Genomic DNA, 21,984 nt, shown 5'->3' with positions numbered 1-21,984 from the left:
AGTTCGTCGGAGCTCGTTTCGATTGCAGTGCTGCATCAAACGAGAGGAAGCCGTTTTATTTTTGGGGACGAAACGTCAATCCGAATAGCACTACCGGGGCGTATTTCGTCTTGCGGAAAGAGGTCTCCTCGACTCGGCTAAGCATCTTTCCTTACTTTCACGGTTATAGTTTTAAATCTCTTCCGTTGTAATTTTGTTTCAGTTAATTCATTTGTATTCCTTCTTTTGAATTGTATTACGCACGGTTTATATCTTGTAAATTCTAGAGAAACCAACATAATTCACTTTGTTGGTATGCTCACCTGTATGCATGAAGTGTTATGAAAATTTTGTGTGATACTATAAGTACTTAATTTAACCAAATCAGTTCAGTACATAATTTTATCAAGCAAAAATTAATCTTAACTTCTTGCATAATTCGAGGTGCAAAAAAAAAAAAGTAGCCCCTTTAATTTTCACGCGTCATATGTAGTCACACAATCATCAACAAATTTACTGCACAGTGCACATTACTTTCATTTGAACAACAGAATAATTAAAAACAAATCTATGTGAATAAATATTATACAACCAAAAATTAATTTATTTTAAAAAAAGATTTATTTAAACATTTAATTAAAATATATGGATGGACATATATTATATGGAAAGTGCATAATATTGTGGTCATATATCTATGATTTGTGGATAACTTTTTTATTTTTTGGAACCATAAATGTAATTAGTACACCTCAATTCAAATTTTAATTTTAATAGAAATGAAATTTAAATATAAAAATAAAAAAATGTGATTAAAGATTAATAAATCTTTTTAACTCATCCACTTACTACATTTATTATTTAATATATAATTAATACATCAAATTATTAATATAATATTATTTTGGTTGTACAAAATTAATTTGGCTGTCAGCAATCTAGATAAATCACTGAGATGGATAGGAAGCATGTAAATTACTAAGTTGATATTTAAAAAACAAAAAATGAAGGGAAGAAAATGCAAACAAATGATTGAAGAAGGCAGAGAGGGAGCTGTGAACATGGCGTTCATGATCTTCTGTTTGACTTGGCTGCTTCAATACTAAATTCATATTCTCTCCTTCACGTTCACATTAAGTCCCATTATTCTCTACCTCATTCTTTTCTAATCCCACAATTAATACCTCTATACAGCTCAGTTCATAGTGCTCATGAGCATTCACAATTTTTTATTATTTTCTCTCTCCTTCTCTTCTCTTTTCTGAGGAATTGTCTTCAACATTGATTGATTGCTGCGTAGTCGCAGCCACGTTTTGTTGCACATTTCTCTCCTCTACCATATCTCACGGAAACACATTTTTTCTGGATCTTTTTTTTTTCTCTTGCCAATGTCAAGATTCCGACTTGTTTTTGACAAGTGAGAGTTACCTTCAGCTCTAATTAATCTATCTTGCTCATTCATTTGGCTGCATTTCGGTTGTGATTTTGCGGGATTTACATTTAGTCGTTGATTATTGACTCCTCTGATACCAGTGTTGAATTTTTGAAGAATTGTGTTTGGGAAGTTAACTTTTTTTATTGCGGCATTTCTTCAAATATTTGAATTGCGTAGTTTGCATTTGATTTTTCTGGGAATTGTTTGGGATTTCTGTCATCTGGAGCTGATTTCTGATCGGTATCTCTGAAGAATTTTTGGCAATCGATTAGGAAGGATCATTTCCGTTGAATGGTGATATGTTGATATGATGATATGTGCTGGTGATGTTTCGATCTTGAAATTTTGAGATCGAACTTGTTTATAAAGAGGAACTCTTTTTTGTTAATTATGTCTTCAATTATACCAATTCCTTTGCCATCCCTTCCTCCTTCAGGATCTGATGCTAATCAGACAACTAGCACACCACCCCCTGCTTCAGCTCCTCCCCCTTCATCTACTTCCTCTCCACCACCTCCTGAGTCTGCTCCACCACCAGCTCCTTCTTCTCCTCCTCCATCACCACCACAGTCTCCTCCTCCAGAAACACCACCACCTGCATTGCCTTCTGCACCACCCCCTTCTCCCCCACCATCGCCACCTTCCCCTGTGACTCCACCCCCGTCTCCTCCTGCTGCCCCGCCTCCAGCTGACAATTCGACTCCCCCACCAGCAGTGCCACCATCACCGCCACCACCATCGCCACCACCACCATCGGAGAGTTCTCCTCCTAAAGAATCCCCAGCCCCTCCTGTTGCACCACCACCTCCCCCACCTGCTGTTTCACCCTCTTCTCCCCCTCCACCTGCAGAGGCTGCACCTCCTACTGCTAGTCCTCCACCCTCACCGGTGGCGCATTCCCCAAAGCATTCTCCTCCACCTCCTCCAACCGGTTCCCCACCTATCTCCCCAACCAGCAGTCCTCCTCCAGATGCCACTGCATCTCCTCCTCCCACCCCTTCATCAACCTTTTCACCAACTATATCTCCTGTTGCTCCCCCACACAATACATCTAACAATGGAACCCACCCAGCCTCGCCACTTCCATCAATCCCTACAGAGAAACCAACGGCAGGATCAACTCAAAATAGTCCAAACATAACTGCAGATGTAACACCAAGGAATGCCGGTGGTGGTGGTCTTAGAGCTGGAGGTGCAGCAGGACTAGGCATTCTCGTGGGATTTATGGCGCTCTCTCTTGTGGTTCTGGCCGTATGGTATACCAATAAAAGAAAGAGAAGAAAGGATGAGTTTAGACTTAACTATGCCATGCCATCGCCTTTCGCATCCTCCCAAAATTCAGGTAATAAACTATGTTTCCTTCTGGTTACATGCTAGTAGTATAATATAGATCATGAGTTTGGGCATCTGTATTTTGCTAAATTGTTGAAGTTGCACTCAGACATCATTATCCTTCTTGGTTCTTTTGTTTTGTGAGATATAACTATGTTTTACTCTATATATTTTGTTGCAAATTATGTATCCACTCACTTTCCAGGATAATATTTGACATGGCAAGATGCTAGGACTTCTTTAGACATGAATCTGTTTTTTTTTTCCTTTTTCATCTTTTAATATCAAGGCAGCTTAGTTCATTAATTATCAGCTTATCATTGTTATAGTAATTTACCCGTTGATGAATAGTTAAATATTTATGTTGCAAATCAAGGTTAGCGTGGGCTGACCATATTTTCCTTTTCGACCATATTTTCCTTTTCATCTTTCTTCTTCTCTAGGCAACTAAACTGATAAATTTGGCATCTTCAGAAGCTGCCAATTATTTTCAATACGAATTGTGATTAATTTTCTAATTGTGACTGTTGATGTACTCTCTCTTTCTTCCTTTGATCAGATTCGTCGTTTCTCAAATCTCAATATTCGTCTCAATTGGCTGGAAGTATTTCAGCAAACAATTATTACTCTCCCGATGGTGGTTTAAACACTTCAAGGTCATGGTTCACATATCAAGACTTATCTGAAGCTACAAATGGATTTTCTCAAGATAATATTCTGGGGGAAGGTGGTTTTGGGTGTGTTTATAAAGGAACTTTGGTGGATGGAAGGGTAGTTGCCGTTAAACAGTTAAAGGATGGTGGTGGACAAGGAGAGCGTGAATTTAGAGCGGAAGTTGAAATCATTAGCCGAATACACCATAGACATTTAGTATCACTTGTTGGTTACTGCATCTCTGAACAGCAAAGGTTGCTTGTGTATGATTATGTGCCGAACAACACCCTGCACCACCATCTGCATTGTAAGGCTACATTTAAGTTGCTGCCTTGTTAATGTAATTTTAATTTGTGAACTGGAGTTCAGTCATTTGACCTATAACATGGGCAGGTCATGGCACTGTAATGGATTGGGCTAGTCGAGTTAAAGCTGCAACTGGTGCAGCACGTGGACTGGCATATCTTCATGAAGACTGTAAGCTCTAATTTTGTCACTTTTTCATCTTACTATTTTTGCTTAGATCTGTATTGACAGCTTAAAAAATATTCTAGATAAGTAGATAGTAAATCATAAATCCAATTTCATTGATATCACTTTTGTTTTCCTCGAGTAATATCAAATCCCAAAATGTGACTATGCATTACTATAGATATAAGGACAACAAGGGTGGTTCTCTGATGCAGTACTGAGAATGATTCAGCAGAGAATAACAATTTAGTAGTGTATATTTGACTGTTTCTGACCAGAGCAGTTGATTGTTGTCTATTCCATGTATTCAGTTCTTGTCATGTAATTTTCCCCTTGAAACTATTGTGAAAAATTATCTGAAAGTTTTCGGCTTTTTTTTTTCAGGCCAACCCCGTATAATTCACAGAGATATTAAGTCAACAAACATTCTCTTGGATAACAACTTTGTAGCCCTGGTATGCTCGTTCTTCCTATCCTATCCAACATTTCTTGGTTGCCATTTTTAATGAGCTGTAAATCTTGGTTGCAATCTTCTGAGATATTGTAGTTTATCTAGCAAAAGCAATCTACTGCATTAATATTATGTTCGTTACCCACTCATGGGCAGGTTGCGGACTTTGGGCTTGCAAAGCTAGCAATGGAATTGGAATTACATACACATGTGTCAACCCGTGTGATGGGAACCTTCGGGTAGGTCACAACTATTCTCAAAGCTGCAATTAGAGATTATGTTTTTTCTACACTTCAAGATAAACATATACTGATCCAGTCTCCTATTGGTCAACGAACTAGTTTGTACACAGAAACGAATTAGAATTATCATGCATTGTACATCCATCATTTACCAGATTATTTGGATGACTTGCAGATACTTGGCTCCTGAGTATGCATCAACAGGCAAACTCACTGAGAAGTCTGATGTGTTTTCATTTGGTGTTGTGCTTTTGGAGCTCATTACGGGTCGTAAACCGGTGGACGCATCTCAACCACTGGGTGATGAAAGCCTGGTTGAATGGGTAAGATCCAAACCTTGTTCATTGTTTTTCATTGAGTTTTCTTTCAGCCCCAACATGTGTTTTTTGCCTTCAGCTTTTATTATAAGGCAGTATAAATCTAGTGTATTAAAATTAAATCAAGAAGAGACTTTGATATTGCTACTGTACTTTCTGAATGTATAAATAAGACAATGCAGAGAATTAGCTGTTTCTTTTTGCTTTGATTAGATACTATGGTCCTTCCTATTTTTCGAATTTTATCCTGCTTTCCCTGCATTATAACAAAGGTGGTTGGTGCTCTCTAAAGTTGGGTGATCTAGCCAAAACTTAGCGATATGTTCTCTCAGTCTTTGTGATGAATCAAAAAACCTTTTGTATCTATCAAGGCAGTTCAAATCATGAAACACTGCTCTTCATACAGGCTCGGCCATTGATGACTGAAGCACTTGACAAAGAAGAATTTGGAGATCTGGTTGATGCCAAGTTAGGGGACAACTTTGTTCCAAGTGAAATGTTCCGAATGATCGAAGCAGCTGCAGCCTGTGTACGCCATTTAGCTTCCAAAAGGCCGAAGATGAGTCAGGTGAGTTTTTCTCAAGAGCTATCAGACTATATGTACTTCACCTTTTCACACACTGAACGTGGCTTTTGCTTTGTGCTTCTTCTTCTTCTTCTTCATAACTCTGCAGGTAGTGAGAGCTCTTGATTCAATGGAGGAGCTGGCAGATTTGAACAACGGCATGAAACCGGGCCAAAGTGGGATTTTCAGTTCAAGAGAACAATCAGCCCAGATCAAGATGTTTCAGAGGATGGCCTTTGGAAGTCAAGACTACAGTTCAGAATACTTTAATAACTCTCAAAGCAGCTGGAAGAGTTGATCGATTTCGCTATCTCCTGGCTCGTTGCCGTGGTGCAAAAGATAAGAGCTTCAGCCCCTGCGAAAGCATACGTTTTGTGCTGTTTTTGATAGTAATTAATCGAAGCAGGCAGTTTATCTGATGTTACCATTGAATTTATTAGATTTTGCCTTTATACTTACAGTTTGTTGATGTTGCATTATTCACTTATTTTTCCTTTGTAAAAATTTTTGTGGGCTCATAATTCTTTCTCCTAATGCTATACGAGTATTTCTTATCAACTGTTATTTCTTGATTTTTACCGAAAAATCTGGACTTTCTATAATATAGTAAAGTAAAATTATAATGTTAGTAAATCTACATTTATAAAAGTGAACTATTTCATTCAAAATGAACCGTTGCCTCGTCAATCTACACCTATAAAATTTCGTAATCGGATTCCCGCAACCCAATGCAATTGACAAATATTCTGCTATCATTTAGCTAATCCCCATAAACCTGAATCCTAAACAATTGCAATTCTCGAATTCTCCAATCCGTATTTCTGCTTTCCCTATTGTTCCTCCGCCGGCGATGGAATCGCTCTTGTCTCCGGCGGATCGCCTATCCGGAGATTCCGGGGATGAGATTACCGAAGAAAATGAAACTCTGGTTAGCGCGTCGAGTTTCAAAGGTGCTTCTTTGAATCAGCAGCAGAGGCGGAGGCGCGGCAACAAGTTTGCGGCTCCGCCTTGCCGTCAGCAGTCGTTCAGCCGTGAGATTGGCCACGCTGCTGCCGAGACTTACCTTCTCACTCGCCTCAGCTTCAAGCTGCTCAGCTATCTCGGGTACCATTCTTTTTTTTTTTACTTTTAGATTGTGCTTGTGACGAACAATCGTTTAGAAGGCAAGCAAAAGGTTGGATTTTGGATCTTAATTTAGGTACTTGTAAAAACACTTAAAAGTTACTGTATTAAGAAATAGGGAGTAGTACTTTTCGACAGCAATACATGATACCAAAAGGTTACTTTGACATTTGATTATTATTGAGTGTTACGACAATCGGTGGATACTCATTTATTGATTGAGAATTATGTTTTTCATATCAGTGCGGTAATATTTATAGTCATGATAAGTAGATTGTTGCTTTTCTGGAAGCAGGGCTTGCCAATTTACTGCTCTTTCCTTATAAATATTTATTCTTCTTCCACTGATCCATCTGAAGAAGGATTGAGTTTGCCTTTTTTTTTTTGCATGATGGAGAATTTGCAGCCCACCTTATTTTTCATACTGTAACTGGTGTTAGTCAGATCTGTTCATAATGATTTTTTTATTCAGGGTAGGATATCGGTGGATAACAAGACTACTGGCTCTTACTCTTTATGCGATGCTTCTTATGCCGGGTTTTATCCAAGGTAAGCTCTAGATAATTGTATGATTCATTCAATACGTGAAATATGAGAAGATATTGCTCTCTAGAGGACTCACAGTTTGTCCATCCCATTTTCCTCCACATGAATGACGCACAGTTTGGAGTTGCCTATTCATTCACTTTTTTCATCTAGTAAAATGTACTCCTTTTAGTCATTTGGAAAGTGGACGTCATTTGTTGATCCAATCTTATGTTAAGCTGGAGTGAAGAATATGTTCTGGTGATCCAATTTCTAGAGAGAATGAGTGAGGATGCTTATCTGGAAGTTTATATTGATTGTAGATAATGATGCTGTTAGCAATTGTGGGAATAACTGAATAAGGAATCCATAGTGATAATTTGTTGTACTTTACAAAATTCATTTTTCTGCAAACCTGGGATTCATTTTTTTCCACTTAATATCCTTTTTTCAGTTAGTGTATATAATTTGTCTGTAGCTTTAATGTATATAACCTTATCACTTGGGAGTGATGATATTTATATTTCTCTACTTTTGATACATCAATGCGCTCGGCTTCTTCTGATTACTTAATTATTCAGCTTTGCCTTAAATAGGGTATTGGTATCTATGTCATATTCCTACAAAGGGATTCTCCATGTTCCAATGTTAGTTTTGCTACATTTGGGAAATATTCGAAATAGTAGCTTCTGTCGTATGCATATATTTTGCTTATTCTCAATGTTCAGTTAGTTAGCTTCAATCGAGGTACTAGATGTATCCAATTTTCTTTTGTGCAGTTGCTTTTCATTATTACTTTTCAAGCAGAGTGCGTCGAAGTATTGTATATGGTGATCAGCCAAGAAATAGGTATATTTCTGTCAATACTCTTTATCTCATTTCTCCATGCTGCATTAACTTTCATCTGTGTCATTAATACAAATTGTTTTATTTTTCAGGCTAGATTTGTATTTACCTAGAAATAGTGATGGCTTGAAGCCTGTGGTGATATTTGTGACTGGAGGGGCATGGATTATTGGGTAAGTCGAAGTTCACTTTTAATAGCTTCTCTTACTTCTTCTTGGGGTGAAGGTGGGGGAAATGGGAGGTATAATACACTGCACTTTCTTTCTTCTGAAAAGAAGTCATCATATTGATTAAAAAGGAATGAAGAGAACTACAGATGTATCTTTATATATCCTTAATTGTTACTTTTATAAAAGGGGAAAATATCCAGAAGTGAGAATATTGTAGTACCATCTTCTTTGCAAACCTAGTATAAATGTTGCTATTTTTCAATATTTGCACAATCTGGAGTTATTACTGCAACTCTTATGTCATGAAAACATAAATTCACGTGTCTGTTGAGATGAGATTTTTTCCAGAAGATGAAATAAGAATGGCTGTATGTTGTGTCTGCACTGGCAATTTTTCTTGTTCGAGTAATATCCTTCATCTTTTATCAAGAGTGTGGATGCATTTATCTTTTTTTACTCTTAAGGTGTTGATGCTGTTTTGGATTTTTGTATCACAGCATAATATCCTCCTAACCCTTTATTCCCATTTTGTTGAGATAAAGTTTTCTGTGCATTATTATTTTGAATTTTCATGTAACTCAAATCAGGTATAAGGCCTGGGGTGCGCTGCTGGGAATGCAATTGGCAGAAAGAGACATCATAGTGGCATGCCTTGACTACAGGTACTTGACTTAGTTTTAGTTATTAGATGTTAGTGTTGACGTTTATACTTAAGTGGATTTCCAGACATGTGGAATTTAGTTCCAAATACCAGATTACTCCACTGTTGGGGCAACACTTCATTAGCTTAGTTATAACTACTAATGACATGCCACTGAAAATTACGTGCGTTCGTAGAAACATGTATAGTATGTCAAAGAATGGTGGAGCCGTCGTCTTAGACAAAGCTTGCATGTTGGCATGGTAACAATGAAGTTGTTTTCCTTGCTTGATAAAAATGGCACTCTTTAATTTTGTTTCAATTCATTTGTGGGAAAACAGACTTGTATAGACTTGTGGAGTTAAAGCTTAGTATTTAGGAACCTTGTCACATTTCTCTGACAGTTATTGCTTTCTTTAATGACTGCATAGGTGTATCATTATTGGTCTATTGCCTGATACAGTTATTGCATAAATTGGGTGCAGAAATTTTCCTCAGGGAACTATCAGTGACATGGTTTCTGATGTCAGTCATGGAATTGCAGTCATTTGCAACAATATTGCTGAGCTTGGTGGAGATCCAAATAAGTGAGTTATTATTTAATAGTGGTATACAATTTTTTTAAAATTTTGCATTTTGCCTAACCCAATCAGTTTACTATTTGGTATACCTGAACCCAGCTTGTAAAAAAGGTTTGCAATATGCAACCCACAAATGTATTTGATGAATCGTCATGATCTATTAAAGCCAAGATGTGGTATTTGTATTTTACAGGATTTATGTAATGGGGCAATCAGCAGGTGCACATATATCTTCATGTGCTCTTCTGCAGCAGGCAGTAAAAGAATCCAAAGGTGAGAGCATTTCTTGGAGTGCATCCCAGATAAATGCTTATTTTGGTTTGTCAGGGGGGTAAGTTACCACAGATTCGAAGGCTTTTTTATCGATTGCATGATCATGCATTAGTGCTTGCCTAAATTACCTAACAATTATTTACAGGTACAATTTACTCAAACTAGTTGATCATTTCCATAACCGAGGCTTGTATCGGTCTATATTCTTGAGGTGCTGTCTCGTGTTTCAATGTTGTATATTGAACTTCAATATTCAACTAAAATTTGATCCATCTGACTGGTACTCGTATTTATGATTGCAGTATCATGGAAGGAGAAAAGTCATTGGAAAAATTTTCTCCTGAAAAAATCATAGGAAACCCAAGCGCAAGTGGTGCAGTTCGTCTGCTACCACGAATCATTCTTTTCCATGGTACCTCAGATAATTCCATACCATCCGATGAAAGGTTAGTTCCCTCTTGCAGCAATGAATTCAGCTCTATCTTGTTTCTTGGCCTAATCAGTTCCTTCTAAGTTGATCTTGAAATGACTTTTTTGATTCGGAGTTCCAAAATTGGAAACCTTTACTCTGATTTTCCTGAAGCACAACACTTGTATATGCAGCAAAATGTTTGCGGATACACTCCAAAAAGTAGGAGCTCAAGCCGAACTGATCTTGTACGAGGGGAAAACGCATACAGATTTATTCCTCCAAGTAAGTGATATGATCAGTTTCAGTTTTCTTCATCATTGAAGCTGCAAAGATTGTATGAAGTTCCCACAATTATGAGGAAAAAAAAATTCAATTGATAAACAAGAGATTAAACATACTACTCTCATAATAGCCGAAGCAACTAAGCTCTCCAAAATGTAGGATCCTCTGCGTGGTGGTAAAGATGAGCTATTCGACTACTTGGTGGGGTTCATACATGCCGATGACAAGGAAGCTCTTGCTAGGGATGCTGCGGCTCCTCCTATAAGATGTCGTGTACCTGAATTACTTCTTAGATTGGCCGGCCAAATCAGCCCTTTTTAGCCCACACCATACTTGCACTTGCAGCTGAAGATGGAAACCTCACTTCCTCAGTGTTGATCTGTTTTGATATTTGTAATACCTTGTAATTATTGGAGATACAGATCGCTACTTTTACCATGCTCATCGTAATTTGTCTTTGTTAAATGAGGAATGGATGAGGTGATTCATTTTCAATGATTTGAATTTTCTACTACTTATTGTTATACTCCTGATTTTTACTTTAAGAGCGACATATCCAGTAAGGTATATATCGTTATTTTTATATTTCAATTATTTAAGTTGGTATAATTTGTAGTAATTTAATTAGAGGTTGATATTCCTTTTGGAAACGTAATTTAAGAAATTATATATTCCTTCCGTTTCTAAAAAAGTCTCATTTTTGTTATTTTGGTTTGTCCTCCAAATTTAGTTCACTTCTATTTTATGATAATTTTTTCACCACACATTACACTACTCGTAATGTGGGATTCACTTTTCTCTAACACTACTAATGATATTTCCCACTATCATGCTAAGAATAGCTAGGATTTCCAGAAGAAAGCTCATATTCTTCGGACATTGATAAACAATTTGTTGGACAATACTCAAGTAAATTCGAAGAAATTGTGCGAATTGTGTAATCTTCAATTATTGATATCGGTAACCGACCTAAAGCAATTTGATTATAATTCAATTCATGACGATTATAAGTAGAAAGCTCATATTCTTCGGACATTGATAAACAATTTGTTGGACAATACTCAACACAATTACAACAAAATATACAAATTCCAAAATCAATACTGTAAAACTATATTTTTCCAATTTCTCTTTTACTTCATTAGTTTTGCATTAAAATTTAGGGACTTCATTATTTTGCATTAAAATTTATGTTGTCCCTAAATTTCTATTTATAGGAATAGAGAAAGATAACAAATTATGAGAGAGGAGAATGAGTTCATATAAAAATTAGGGGGAAATGTGTAAAACCCAATTTAGAGGTCATGTCAATGGGCCTCTAATTTGGCATCACTTGCGGATTTATAATTCCAGATTAAAGTGAATTAATTTGCTGATTTGATAATCATAATTATTGCCCAATTTGCTTATTGATAGCTGAAAATTAGGGGGAAATGTGTAAACCCAATTTCTCTCTCCATTACACTTCCTTCTACTCTATTTTTGTACCCTCTCTCGTTGGCAATGACATTGAGTTGCTACCTCATCTCACAATAGGATTCACACTTGGATGTAGGCACGAGTTTTAGAAAATATAAAGAAAAGTAGGTTGAATAAGGTAGTGGATTATGAGTATCACTTGTATATATTAGTTTTATAAAAAAAATGTGAGTAGAATAAGTTGTGAAATATAGGGCATACTTATCATTTATGGTAAAAGAGAAAATCTGAGTCTTATTGCAAGACGAGAAAATCTGAGTCTTATTGCAAGACGGACTGAAATAAAAAATTGTGACTCTAATTGTAGAAAAGAGGTAGTGATATTTTTTAAAAAGACTAATACTAACTTTTAATTTTTAACTATGTTAGAAATGGGAAAAAAGTAAGTCATTTGGTCATAATATGACAATATAACAATCTCTTTTGCAAATTAGACTGTTTTTACAATTAGGTCCATACATAATATCACAAAGTTTTGTTAGATAATAACATGGTATACTTTCAAATGTCATTAAATTTTGTACTATACTTTTATTTTATAGTAACACATAGTAACTAATTTAATTTAGAGACACTTTTTTGGGTGATAATTCTTCAAAAAATTAGTTACAATATCAATAAGAAGATTAATGTCAGATAAAAAAATATGAAAAAGAGAAATATAAATGAAATTAACATTATTTCGTGCGCAACAATCTCAAATAAGTGCATTGCTCAATTACAAAAAAGTCTTTATTCACTTCTTCCTCTTAATCAGCCAATCATATTTCTTGGGAGCCAGGTCCACAAATAGCTTGTCATCAATAAAATGAATACCATCTTGTTCTACTACCCACCACGACTCCTTCGTTATATATTGCACTAGCTTTTCACGGTAAACTTCAAAAGATTGATACAAGTTGTGACTTGGATCTTGATCCCACCAAAAATGACAGAAAAACATGGTGGTTGGGAAAAAATTTGCACAAAAATGCCACTCGTAATCTTGGTTTGGACTAAGATTGTGAAATCCGAGATCATCGTCTTTAGATGCACAGTGAACTCTTAACGGCGGAGAATTATGAGGCAGCCTGCTAAGGATGTGGATATGATGCTTTTGTGTGCCGAAGCATCCATCCACATACACAAACTCCCTCACAACGAAGATTTCTAGAAAAATTATTAGCAGCAAATTTTTCTTCATTCTTGATTTTTTTTTTTTTTGTTTATTGATTGTTGAAGACATTGCATTTATAGTGTGGTTTAGTATTGTTTAATTTGGCATCAATTGCACAATTGGAATTCCGAATTAATGTGACTTAATTTTCGGATTGAATGTTGTAAATTCAATGGAATTTATCTCAATTTAATACTGTATCACTCTAAATTAAAGAGAGTTGAAAAACCGCTGAAATTGAATCTAATTAATCATTTTAAATTTTAATTTAGTTTAATTTAATTTTCCCGCCTTCAACAAATTAACCGCTTCCTTCCTGTTCATGCTCGTTTTTGCAGCCATAATTAAGTTGGTTTTTTCTCAAGAAATCCTATTTCTTAACTATGTCGCTGAAATCATCAATCATAAAATCTCTTTCTGTTCAAATTCCTTCAATCCTTGTTTTCTTGTCATTGATTGCACCATTAACTTCTGCTGGATCTTCTCACTTCAACCATCTCAACAAGTTTTCACAATATCCTCATTCCTTTTCAGGTTATCTCTCTCTGTCTCAATTTAAAAATTTGTGTAAAGATCTGATTTTTTATTTTTTATTTTTGTCGTTTATTCGATGTGATATGCAGATTCAAAGAGGGCTGTTGATAGGCTTTACAAGAGTTTAATCATGGATGATGGGAGGATTTGTGCTTGCTCAAGGAAATACTTGTTTGCATTCGAGAGAAACGGAACCATCGCGTGGGCGCTGCACTTGAACTATACTTGCAGTTCGAGTATAACTCCGGTTCATGGAGGATCAAGCAAGGCAATGAATCAATCAATCCATTGCATTTGTATTTCTTAAAAAAGAAGAAAAAAGAATTCATTTGCTGATGAGTATAATTTACTATTTGCAGATATATTTAGTTGCAGAGAACAAAGTACTGAAAATCTATCCTCTAAGGATTGGAACTAATGAAGCTCCTGTGGAAGTATTCTTCGAATGTGCAGAAGAGATCATTGGGATCGCTGCAAGCTTATCGAGCTCTTGTGTGCTCATCAATGTCAAAAATAGAGGGCTGTTTGCTTATCGCTTGTACGGGCAGCTTTTCTGGAGCGCTGGCCCCGTGCTTTATCAGCATGGATATCGCCAAGGTTGTAGGAGAAACGTTACCGACTGCTATTTCACTTCCGCGCCTGTGATTGATCAATGTGAAGCTAGTATTTTTGTAAGGTTTCACTTTTTAAAAAAAAAAATTATGTTTGTTGCATGCCTTCTCAAAAATAGAGGGCTGTTTGCTTATCGCTTGTACGGGCAGCTTTTCTGGAGCGCTGGCCCCGTGCTTTATCAGCATGGATATCGCCAAGGTTGTAGGAGAAACGTTACCGACTGCTATTTCACTTCCGCGCCTGTGATTGATCAATGTGAAGCTAGTATTTTTGTAAGGTTTCACTTTTTAAAAAAAAAAATTATGTTTGTTGCATGCCTTCTTGAAGATAAACTGTTTATGGCTTTGATGTAGATGATTAACACGGTTGGGGAAGTGTATTCGTTATCAATCCGTGGTCATCATTTTAAATGGATCCAAGATCTTAGCTTGTATGGAAATGCATTTAGGCTTACTGCTGGAAACAATGGCCTTCTGTATGTTACTGTGGGTGATAAAGCTCTTGTTCTGGCTTTGGATGTTTCTCGAGGAAACGTTTTGTGGCAAGGAAGCATTGGGCCGTTGAGCTCAGCAGATCACGAGCCGGTTGTTGATGCAAATGGTAAGAAGATCATCATTTTTGCATTAGTCTTAAGATGAAGTTTAATATTTTTTGGTTGATTGATGAACAGGCTGGATATCGTATAGCTCGCTGGACGGATTTCTGTATTCGTTTTCAGCAACGGGATATCTCAAGAAGTTCCCTAGATCAGCTAGTTGGAGTTCTGTTATGCAGGTTGATCCGGTGCTTGATTGCTCCGGTTATGCCATTTACATCTCTCAGACAGAGATGGAGGGGAAATATTCCCAGAAATTTGCAGATTACACTCATGTGTCTGCATTGAAACCTAAAAATGTTGTGTTCACTTCTCTTGTTCCGGCTTCTGGTTCCGTCCTATGGTTCGAAAGCGATCCTAGTAATCATCTATCTCTCTCTCTCTCATCAATCTATTGTCACAACAATGCTAAATTAATTTTATGAACAAGCAGGTCAATTCCTGTTCCACCTCTCCCGGAGTGATCTGCAGCATTTTTTGGTGGATGAAAGAACTCTCCTCACCTTTTTTGCTGTCTCAAGTAATTTTTCCAACTTCTCTTGCTTAATATGAACTTTAGATTATCCATGATCGTGTGATGATGCAGCATTGCAACGGGGTAAAACTCACTCCCGCTGCAAGACTTGCATCATCACTTAGTTCAAGCCTAATAGGAAAAATTGCTGTGATGCAGGAAATGGCAACCCGTTGCCTTGTCGTTCCACTCGTAAGATCATGCATATCCACACAATTTAAGTAGCTTACACAAAACTGCAGTTTCTGTAACATCATTTATTCGGTTATAGGTCAGAAACTCGCCTCTAGCTGCGCACAAGTGAAGCCCAAGAGCACAAATATCTACATAGGTAAATTCTTGCAACTGCACATATCCAAAACAAGCTGACTAACATTTTCTTTTATGCAGGAAACAAGAGGACAATCACATTGTTTCTCATGATGGAATCCGTAGTTCTTCTTCTACTAGCCGTGCTGGTGCGATTCTGCTGCATTTTCTGGAAGAAGAAAAAGCTTCAAGGCCTAGACCTTGGCAAATTCCTTGAGAAGAGAGTATGTATAAATCCTTTCATTCGCATATTTTGTATCAAACAATGAGTCAGTCCTATGAAGCCATTCTTGCATCTGTGCAGCGTTATCTGCGATCCAAGAAGAAGGCGTTCGACAAAATGATAACTGAACTGAAGCAAAAGGCCTCAGAGGAAGAAGAGGTACAGCAGAAGCTAGGCCACCTGGTTAAGGCAAGGGAGGGCATCAAGAGGAGGCTCTCAACGACGTATAGCTTAGGAAGGGACGGGGAGGGATCATCATCGCGTCCCAAGTCCCTTCTTCCGCTGCATGATGGGAGGAGCAGAAGCTACTCCTTTCAAGGATCCAAGAAAGAGAATGTCACCATATTCCACACTCTTAGCGATACTAGCGATTCGGATGAAGAGGTGAGCAGCCTCGTGGAAGAGGCCGATGACGATCTCTCTCAAGATGAGGTTGCAAAGGGGAAGGGGAAAGGTCAAGTTGGAGGAGAAAGCTCTAGTGATTATGGTGGTAGTGAGGAAGAGTATGTGATGAGTCCATTGTTTTTGAAGCATTCGTTTAGTGAAATAGAGGAAGTGAAGGGGGATGACTATGATGGTGATGATTCACATAGTGAAAGAAGAAGCTTGAGGAGAAGAACTATGTCTTTCACTGGTTAAATACCAAAACAAACTAACTTGGTTTTTGCTTGGCTATATGGAATAAATTATGCTAACTTCTCAAATATTTTAAGATAAACATTATATTTGATTATGGGCAAAGGGGGTCACAAAGCTGAATTCTCACAACACTAGTAACAAAATTATTTATAAATTATAACAATCTGGTTCTTCATGAAATCACCAAGATATAACTTATAAGTTGATTATTTAAAATTTGATTAGTTATAAATATATCGAATACGCTTACTTAATTATATTGAACTTAATATTGAGTGATTAGGAAACCCAAAGAATGTAAAAGAAAATAAAACGCCAACTAACAAAATTTAAAATAAATCCAAAAAATAGTTACTACTACTTTTTTTTAAAAAAAAAAAAAAAAAAAAAAAAAAAAAAAAAAACTTTTTCACATGTAATGATCACCCATCATATAATAACAATGACTTTGATTCCTCGACTAGTTTCGCAAGCACCGTCTGAATTTCAAATCTTTCCGACACAATCAACATTTTTTGACATAATCATTTAAATCTACATCATAACTCTATGATAGATTAATATCCATCATCTAAATACAAAAAAGACATTTTTCAAGTTCTCATTGAAAAGGGAAGACATTTAGTTTCAAGATCACAATGAGAAATTAAAATAATAAAATCTATTAAGTGACTCTATTAGGTAAAATATCCAAAAATAGATTGTTGAAAATCATAAAAATTCAATGAATAGTTAGTGGTAAAACTGTAAGAGAGTAGAAGGGACTTTTCATTATTGACACCAACAAATATTATCAAGGCTGCGCAGACCTATCGATTTCCAAATTATCTCCGTTTCTTCTCTCTCTCTCTCTCCCCCTCACGCGCACGCAGATTTAATCCCCCAAATTTTCAAATACTTGGCGCTACAGGTCCGGATTCCAAAGCCTCTCAATTCCGGCGGCGCTCAGGCATCCCAGGTAAACTCAGAACCCTAATTCTTTGGCTATGTACTCGTGGATTTCCTAGTTGTGCGAAACCTTCATCTGAACTGAATATGCTTAGTTACACCCTTCTTGTGCTTGATTGGAGCTAGATTTGATGTGTTTCTGAAGTTATTTCTGAATTTGATGCAAAAGCTACAGGTTTAGGTTTTTCTACGGTATCTTCTATATTTTTTGCACCTGTACAGATTCGTTAGATCCACAGATTGTGTAGTATTTGATCCTGTTTTGGATATCACTTAGTGTAACAGCTAGTTTTGGAAAGATGGAATTTTGGTGGTGAATGTGGATTTACTGAGTTCCACCCGATGAAATTATTGTTTCATGTAAGCTCACCTTTGAAACCTCATATGTTATATGGAAAAAAGTTTTACAAATCAGTGCATTTCTGGATAAATTATAAATTCGTTTAGATCCTGGCCTGGGCATATTGATAGATACTTTCAATTGTTGTGTGCTGGTTGCGCGTATAAATTTACCTTCTTTGTGTTAGTTGAATGAGTTATATTTGTTCACTTTTGTAATGTACTCCATGCAGCATTGATATACTTTTACTCAGAATAGATACTGCCTGCAATGGAAACAGAGGATCTGATTAAACTGCCGGCTTCCAGTAATTCAGAACATGGTGATAATGACAATACATGTGAATCTGGTCCAGAAGCCATTAGCTCTGAATCTCTACATCTAAACTCTGAGGTAACAGAAGAGATTAATGGGGAGGATCCTGGAGCCACTGTGGGTGTTTTGGATGAAAATATGGATGCTTTGATGGAGGATGACTTTGAAGGGGGTCCAAATAGTAATGGAGTGACCCCACCGGTTGGTTTGGGAATAACAGATTCAGTTGCAAATGTAGAAAAAGTGGCATCCGTTAGTTCTATGCTTCATGGAAATGGATTTGTATCAGTTCAAAGTGAAATAAGTGTCAGCAATCTTAAGAAAAATGAAGTACTTTCAAGTAAAATGGAGCTAGATGCTAAGTGTATCCTTTCTTTTGTAGCTTTGGTTGTTTTACTCTGTACTTCTAGAGGACCTACTGGGACATGAATCTCATGTTTTTTTTGTTTCCCGTGCCTTCTTCCAATCATCTAATTGCCAATTTTTCTGGTTTTATACTTTCCGTAACTTGTTATACCAGCTATATCTGGGGTTAAGAGACCTCGAGCAGCTGTTGATGAGTATCAACCTTCAGTGCATGTGATCTATAGCTCTCTACCAAGGTATGTAACCACTGTGCACACACTATTCTATTTTGGATGTAATTGTTACTGATAAGCTTCCATTCCATTATCAGAGAAAGTAAGCAAAAGCTCGAAAAGCTGTTAGAGCAGTGGTCCCAGTGGCATTCAGAGTGGAGCTCTTCATCAGATGTAATCACATTTTGATCCACACCTAAAATACTGCTTTTGTAACCTTGTTGTGTTCTGCATCCAATACGTTGTTGGTGTATATTTTTTGTATTTGCATTTTGTCCTACTGTTTTTATATTCATTGTGCTTAGAGTGATGTAGCTATACCAACACATGAATGATATGTCTGATGTCTGCTTATCTAATTCAGGACTCAAATGTAGTGCTGGAATCTGGAGAAGAGACCTACTTCCCTGCTCTTCGGATTGGCGGGGATAAACCCTCTTCAATAGTATGATTCTCTGCTTATTAACTTATGCAATAAACTGAACTGAGTTTATCTAGCTTTCATATTTTACTGATTTAAGCCACCTAAATATGGCATGACTTATAGTCCAGTATAAAGAAGTAGAACATTCATATTAGCTTAAAATTAATCTTGTGGGTTCAAGCTCTATTACATTTATCAATTAGTTTGACTCAATTGGATTTGTATTATACTTCTGTAGCCTGTAAGTAACTTTATAGTGGAGTATTTGAATGGGTTCTTTGCAAAGATACAACCTAACTGAACCATAATGCCTATATAGGTCTAGTAATTTAACATGGAACATTCCTGTAGATTTCAACTAGTGATTCTTTTCGTGCTGTAATGTATCTCGTGTATGAATACTCCTTTTCTGAAATTTTACCCAAGATAAGGACTGGAGTCTCATTTTTTGGGTATTGCTTCCTATCTCCTTGGGCACTTGAAAGTCTTTAATAGTTAAATGCTTCCGAAGACAAGTATGAGGAATTTCTGTTCCACCATCCCTTGAAATGTAAACTTGAGTGGGCATGAATACATTTTCTCCAACATTGATTATCAAAAACTGTTTCTAATATACATAAATAGTTGTAGACTTATAGTAAATAGTAATCCACAATTTGTATGCAGACCTTTTGGGTGGACAGCAAAACAAAAATGCAGTCAAGTACGGAGTTTAAACAATTGGATAGCGCTTCTGCTCCTCTCTATGATCGTGAATATTCTTCAGCTTTGACTTCAACTGATGGTGCCAGCGGTTTGGATGGGTATGCTTAGTTTCTTAACAGATGACTGCTCTTGAACCCCCCCCCCCCAACAACAAAAAATCCTGGATACACCAACCGAAAATCTTGTCTTCCTCTTTCCATTTCAATCATTGCCTGATTTTTCATTCTATGATGTCTTTGTTTTTATCCAGAAGAGCAGATAAGCTGGATGCTTCCCGTTGTTTCAACTGTGGTTCATATGGCCATGCATTGAAAGATTGCTCTAAGCCACGTGACAATGCTGCCGTTAATAGTGCTCGAAAGCAACAGAAAGTCAAACGAAATCAGCATCCCAATTCTCGAAATTCAACTCGATATTATCAGACTTCTCGAGGAGGAAAATATGATGGTTTAACACCAGGTGTGCTTAATGGTGAAACAAAGAAAGCATTAGGCCTTGGGGTAAGTATTCTTCTTCTTCTAGACGAGAATCATGCACCATTTTTTTATCACTAGTATATATTAATAGATGATACCAAGCTAAGCTGATTGCTATTGAACCTTAACTTGTTATATCTTGGACATTCATGATGAAAATGTTTATAGTTCTTGTTTTATGTATACACAGGATCTTGATCCACCTCCGTGGCTTAAAAGAATGCGAGAAATTGGATACCCGCCTGGTTATTTAGGTAATGGATTCGTGCATGTTGTGGCCATTAGCTTCTTGTGTTGTGCTAATCTGTTAGTGTGGTCTTATTTCCTATTTCAATTTTATCTCAGACGCGGAAACAGAAGACCAGCCTTCAGGCATAACAATCTTTGGTGATGATACATATAAGGATGAAAATGAGGAAGGGGAAATCTTAGATGCAAGCTATGCTGAGCCATTAAGGAAAATGACTGTCGAATTTCCTGGGCTAAATGCCCCTGTCCCAGAAAATGCCGATGAAAGACTTTGGGCATCTGATGAAAGACTTTGGGCATCCAACTCATTGAGTTCCAACCCATCTAGGTATAGCTCACACCAACGGTATAATCAACCATCTGAAACTTCCAGCAGAGGGTACTATAGTGAGCAGAGGCGGTCGAGGGATTGGGACGACGAGGGGCCTCCGGGGTGTGAACCTGGAACTAGCCCCTCTCTATCGAATCATTTTCATAGATATGGAGATCTGGATTCTGGTTACAAACCCCATAGCCCCCGAGACAGCCCGTCTACGACTTGGAGCTCAAGCTATGCCAGATCATTGTCGGATAGAGGAAGACGAAGTCCCCTGCATCGTGATGGTTCCCCCACATATGGCTACTATGGTTCATATGCTTCTCCTAGATAGACAAAGGCAATGCTTTTCTGTACCCAGGTGGATCACCTAAACAAATGAAGGTTTGTGTAACATGTTATTTAAAATTTGAATTTCGTTACAGTAGAGGAACCACAATCTTTCGAATAGTTCTATTACTTTACATACACTTGCAGTCTTTGTTAAGTTTGAATTTCAACAGTTTAGGTTTTAATTTTTGGAAATAATATAATCTTTACTTGATCTTGTACTTTCATTATGATATTTAGAATGTTGCTATATTGTAATCATTTTTGCAATTTCTGCAATTTCATGTTCCATTGTTTTTAGTGATAAAAGTCATGCTTCATAGGCGAAACGATTATCAGGTTGCATAAAGTAGTGTGGTTGTCATTGTCAAAAATTAGAATTTGGTGATATAATTGCAGCATCACAATTTTTATTTGTTGTCTGTCTCTGGAATCGACATTGCTCATCATGTCTAGGTGCGTATTATTCGAATTTGCACGCGTGCAAAAGTTGAGCACGCTAAGCATTGGCATTACATGTATTGCGCTCGACTTTGGTATGCGTCTTACGGAATCAGAAAATTTGAGCCACAGATGAAATAAATGGAGTGCCGTTGGGACGTGATTGATACTATTCTTGGCACTACCACTACAATTTTCAACAATACCTAAGACAAAAGAAAAAAGCACAAGCTTATGTTAAAAGAGAGAAAATTAAGAGAAACGGAGAGATCAATAAGTGAAATAAACTTAATTGAACGAATTAAATGAAGTATATTTATGTTCCTTCATATCAAACTTTTAATTCTGAAAACTGCTACTACTACTTTACTGTATTACTACCACATTACATTCTAAAACAAATTGGATCATGTCAGGTCGATCTAAGCTCATTGGGCTTTTGATATGGACCTATCTTGGCCCAGAACACAATCGGGCTTAAATCTTAATGTAAATCGTTAATGG

At 36.9% G+C, this 21,984-nt stretch overlaps 4 protein-coding genes across 5 annotated transcripts; all 4 read left to right on the top strand.

The window, feature by feature from the left end:
* The first annotated feature begins 1,048 nt into the window (after positions 1-1,048).
* LOC125207759 (proline-rich receptor-like protein kinase PERK8) lies at positions 1,049-6,004 on the top strand. The gene is made up of 8 exons (XM_048107236.1): positions 1,049-2,756; positions 3,306-3,707; positions 3,794-3,877; positions 4,256-4,326; positions 4,479-4,561; positions 4,740-4,887; positions 5,288-5,449; positions 5,556-6,004. The coding sequence occupies exons 1-8, from the start codon at positions 1,805-1,807 to the stop codon at positions 5,742-5,744; spliced, it is 2,091 nt and encodes a 696-aa protein (XP_047963193.1). The 5' UTR covers positions 1,049-1,804; the 3' UTR covers positions 5,745-6,004.
* A 123-nt stretch (positions 6,005-6,127) lies between these two features.
* Positions 6,128-10,811, top strand: LOC125204870 (isoprenylcysteine alpha-carbonyl methylesterase ICME-like). Its single transcript, XM_048103627.1, has 11 exons — positions 6,128-6,550; positions 7,041-7,117; positions 7,873-7,942; positions 8,032-8,112; positions 8,697-8,771; positions 9,235-9,336; positions 9,524-9,661; positions 9,749-9,814; positions 9,906-10,049; positions 10,207-10,297; positions 10,457-10,811. Exons 1-11 carry the CDS (start codon positions 6,297-6,299, stop codon positions 10,616-10,618), a joined length of 1,260 nt encoding a protein of 419 aa, XP_047959584.1. The 5' UTR covers positions 6,128-6,296; the 3' UTR covers positions 10,619-10,811.
* A 2,504-nt stretch (positions 10,812-13,315) lies between these two features.
* Positions 13,316-16,358, top strand: LOC125206848 (protein GAMETE EXPRESSED 3). Its single transcript, XM_048106068.1, has 9 exons — positions 13,316-13,466; positions 13,556-13,734; positions 13,826-14,137; positions 14,432-14,678; positions 14,749-15,033; positions 15,107-15,193; positions 15,459-15,518; positions 15,578-15,720; positions 15,801-16,358. Exons 1-9 carry the CDS (start codon positions 13,316-13,318, stop codon positions 16,356-16,358), a joined length of 2,022 nt encoding a protein of 673 aa, XP_047962025.1.
* An 820-nt stretch (positions 16,359-17,178) lies between these two features.
* On the top strand, positions 17,179-21,253 carry LOC125204869 (zinc finger CCHC domain-containing protein 8). Of its 2 annotated transcripts, none has more exons than XM_048103625.1 (9): positions 17,179-17,316; positions 17,879-18,325; positions 18,482-18,563; positions 18,638-18,713; positions 18,904-18,984; positions 19,630-19,766; positions 19,919-20,168; positions 20,335-20,398; positions 20,490-21,253. In XM_048103625.1, exons 2-9 carry the CDS (start codon positions 17,917-17,919, stop codon positions 21,041-21,043), a joined length of 1,653 nt encoding a protein of 550 aa, XP_047959582.1. In that variant the 5' UTR covers positions 17,179-17,316; positions 17,879-17,916; the 3' UTR covers positions 21,044-21,253. The 2 variants fall into 2 exon arrangements, with proteins under 2 accessions (XP_047959582.1, XP_047959583.1); XM_048103626.1 differs by having other exon boundaries at positions 17,201-17,316; positions 17,905-18,325.
* Positions 21,254-21,984: the final 731 nt, after the last annotated feature.

Source organism: Salvia hispanica, chromosome 2 (assembly GCF_023119035.1).
Source record: "Salvia hispanica cultivar TCC Black 2014 chromosome 2, UniMelb_Shisp_WGS_1.0, whole genome shotgun sequence".
Lineage (NCBI taxonomy): Eukaryota > Viridiplantae > Streptophyta > Magnoliopsida > Lamiales > Lamiaceae > Salvia > Salvia hispanica.
This window is presented reverse-complemented; position numbering and strand designations above follow the sequence as displayed.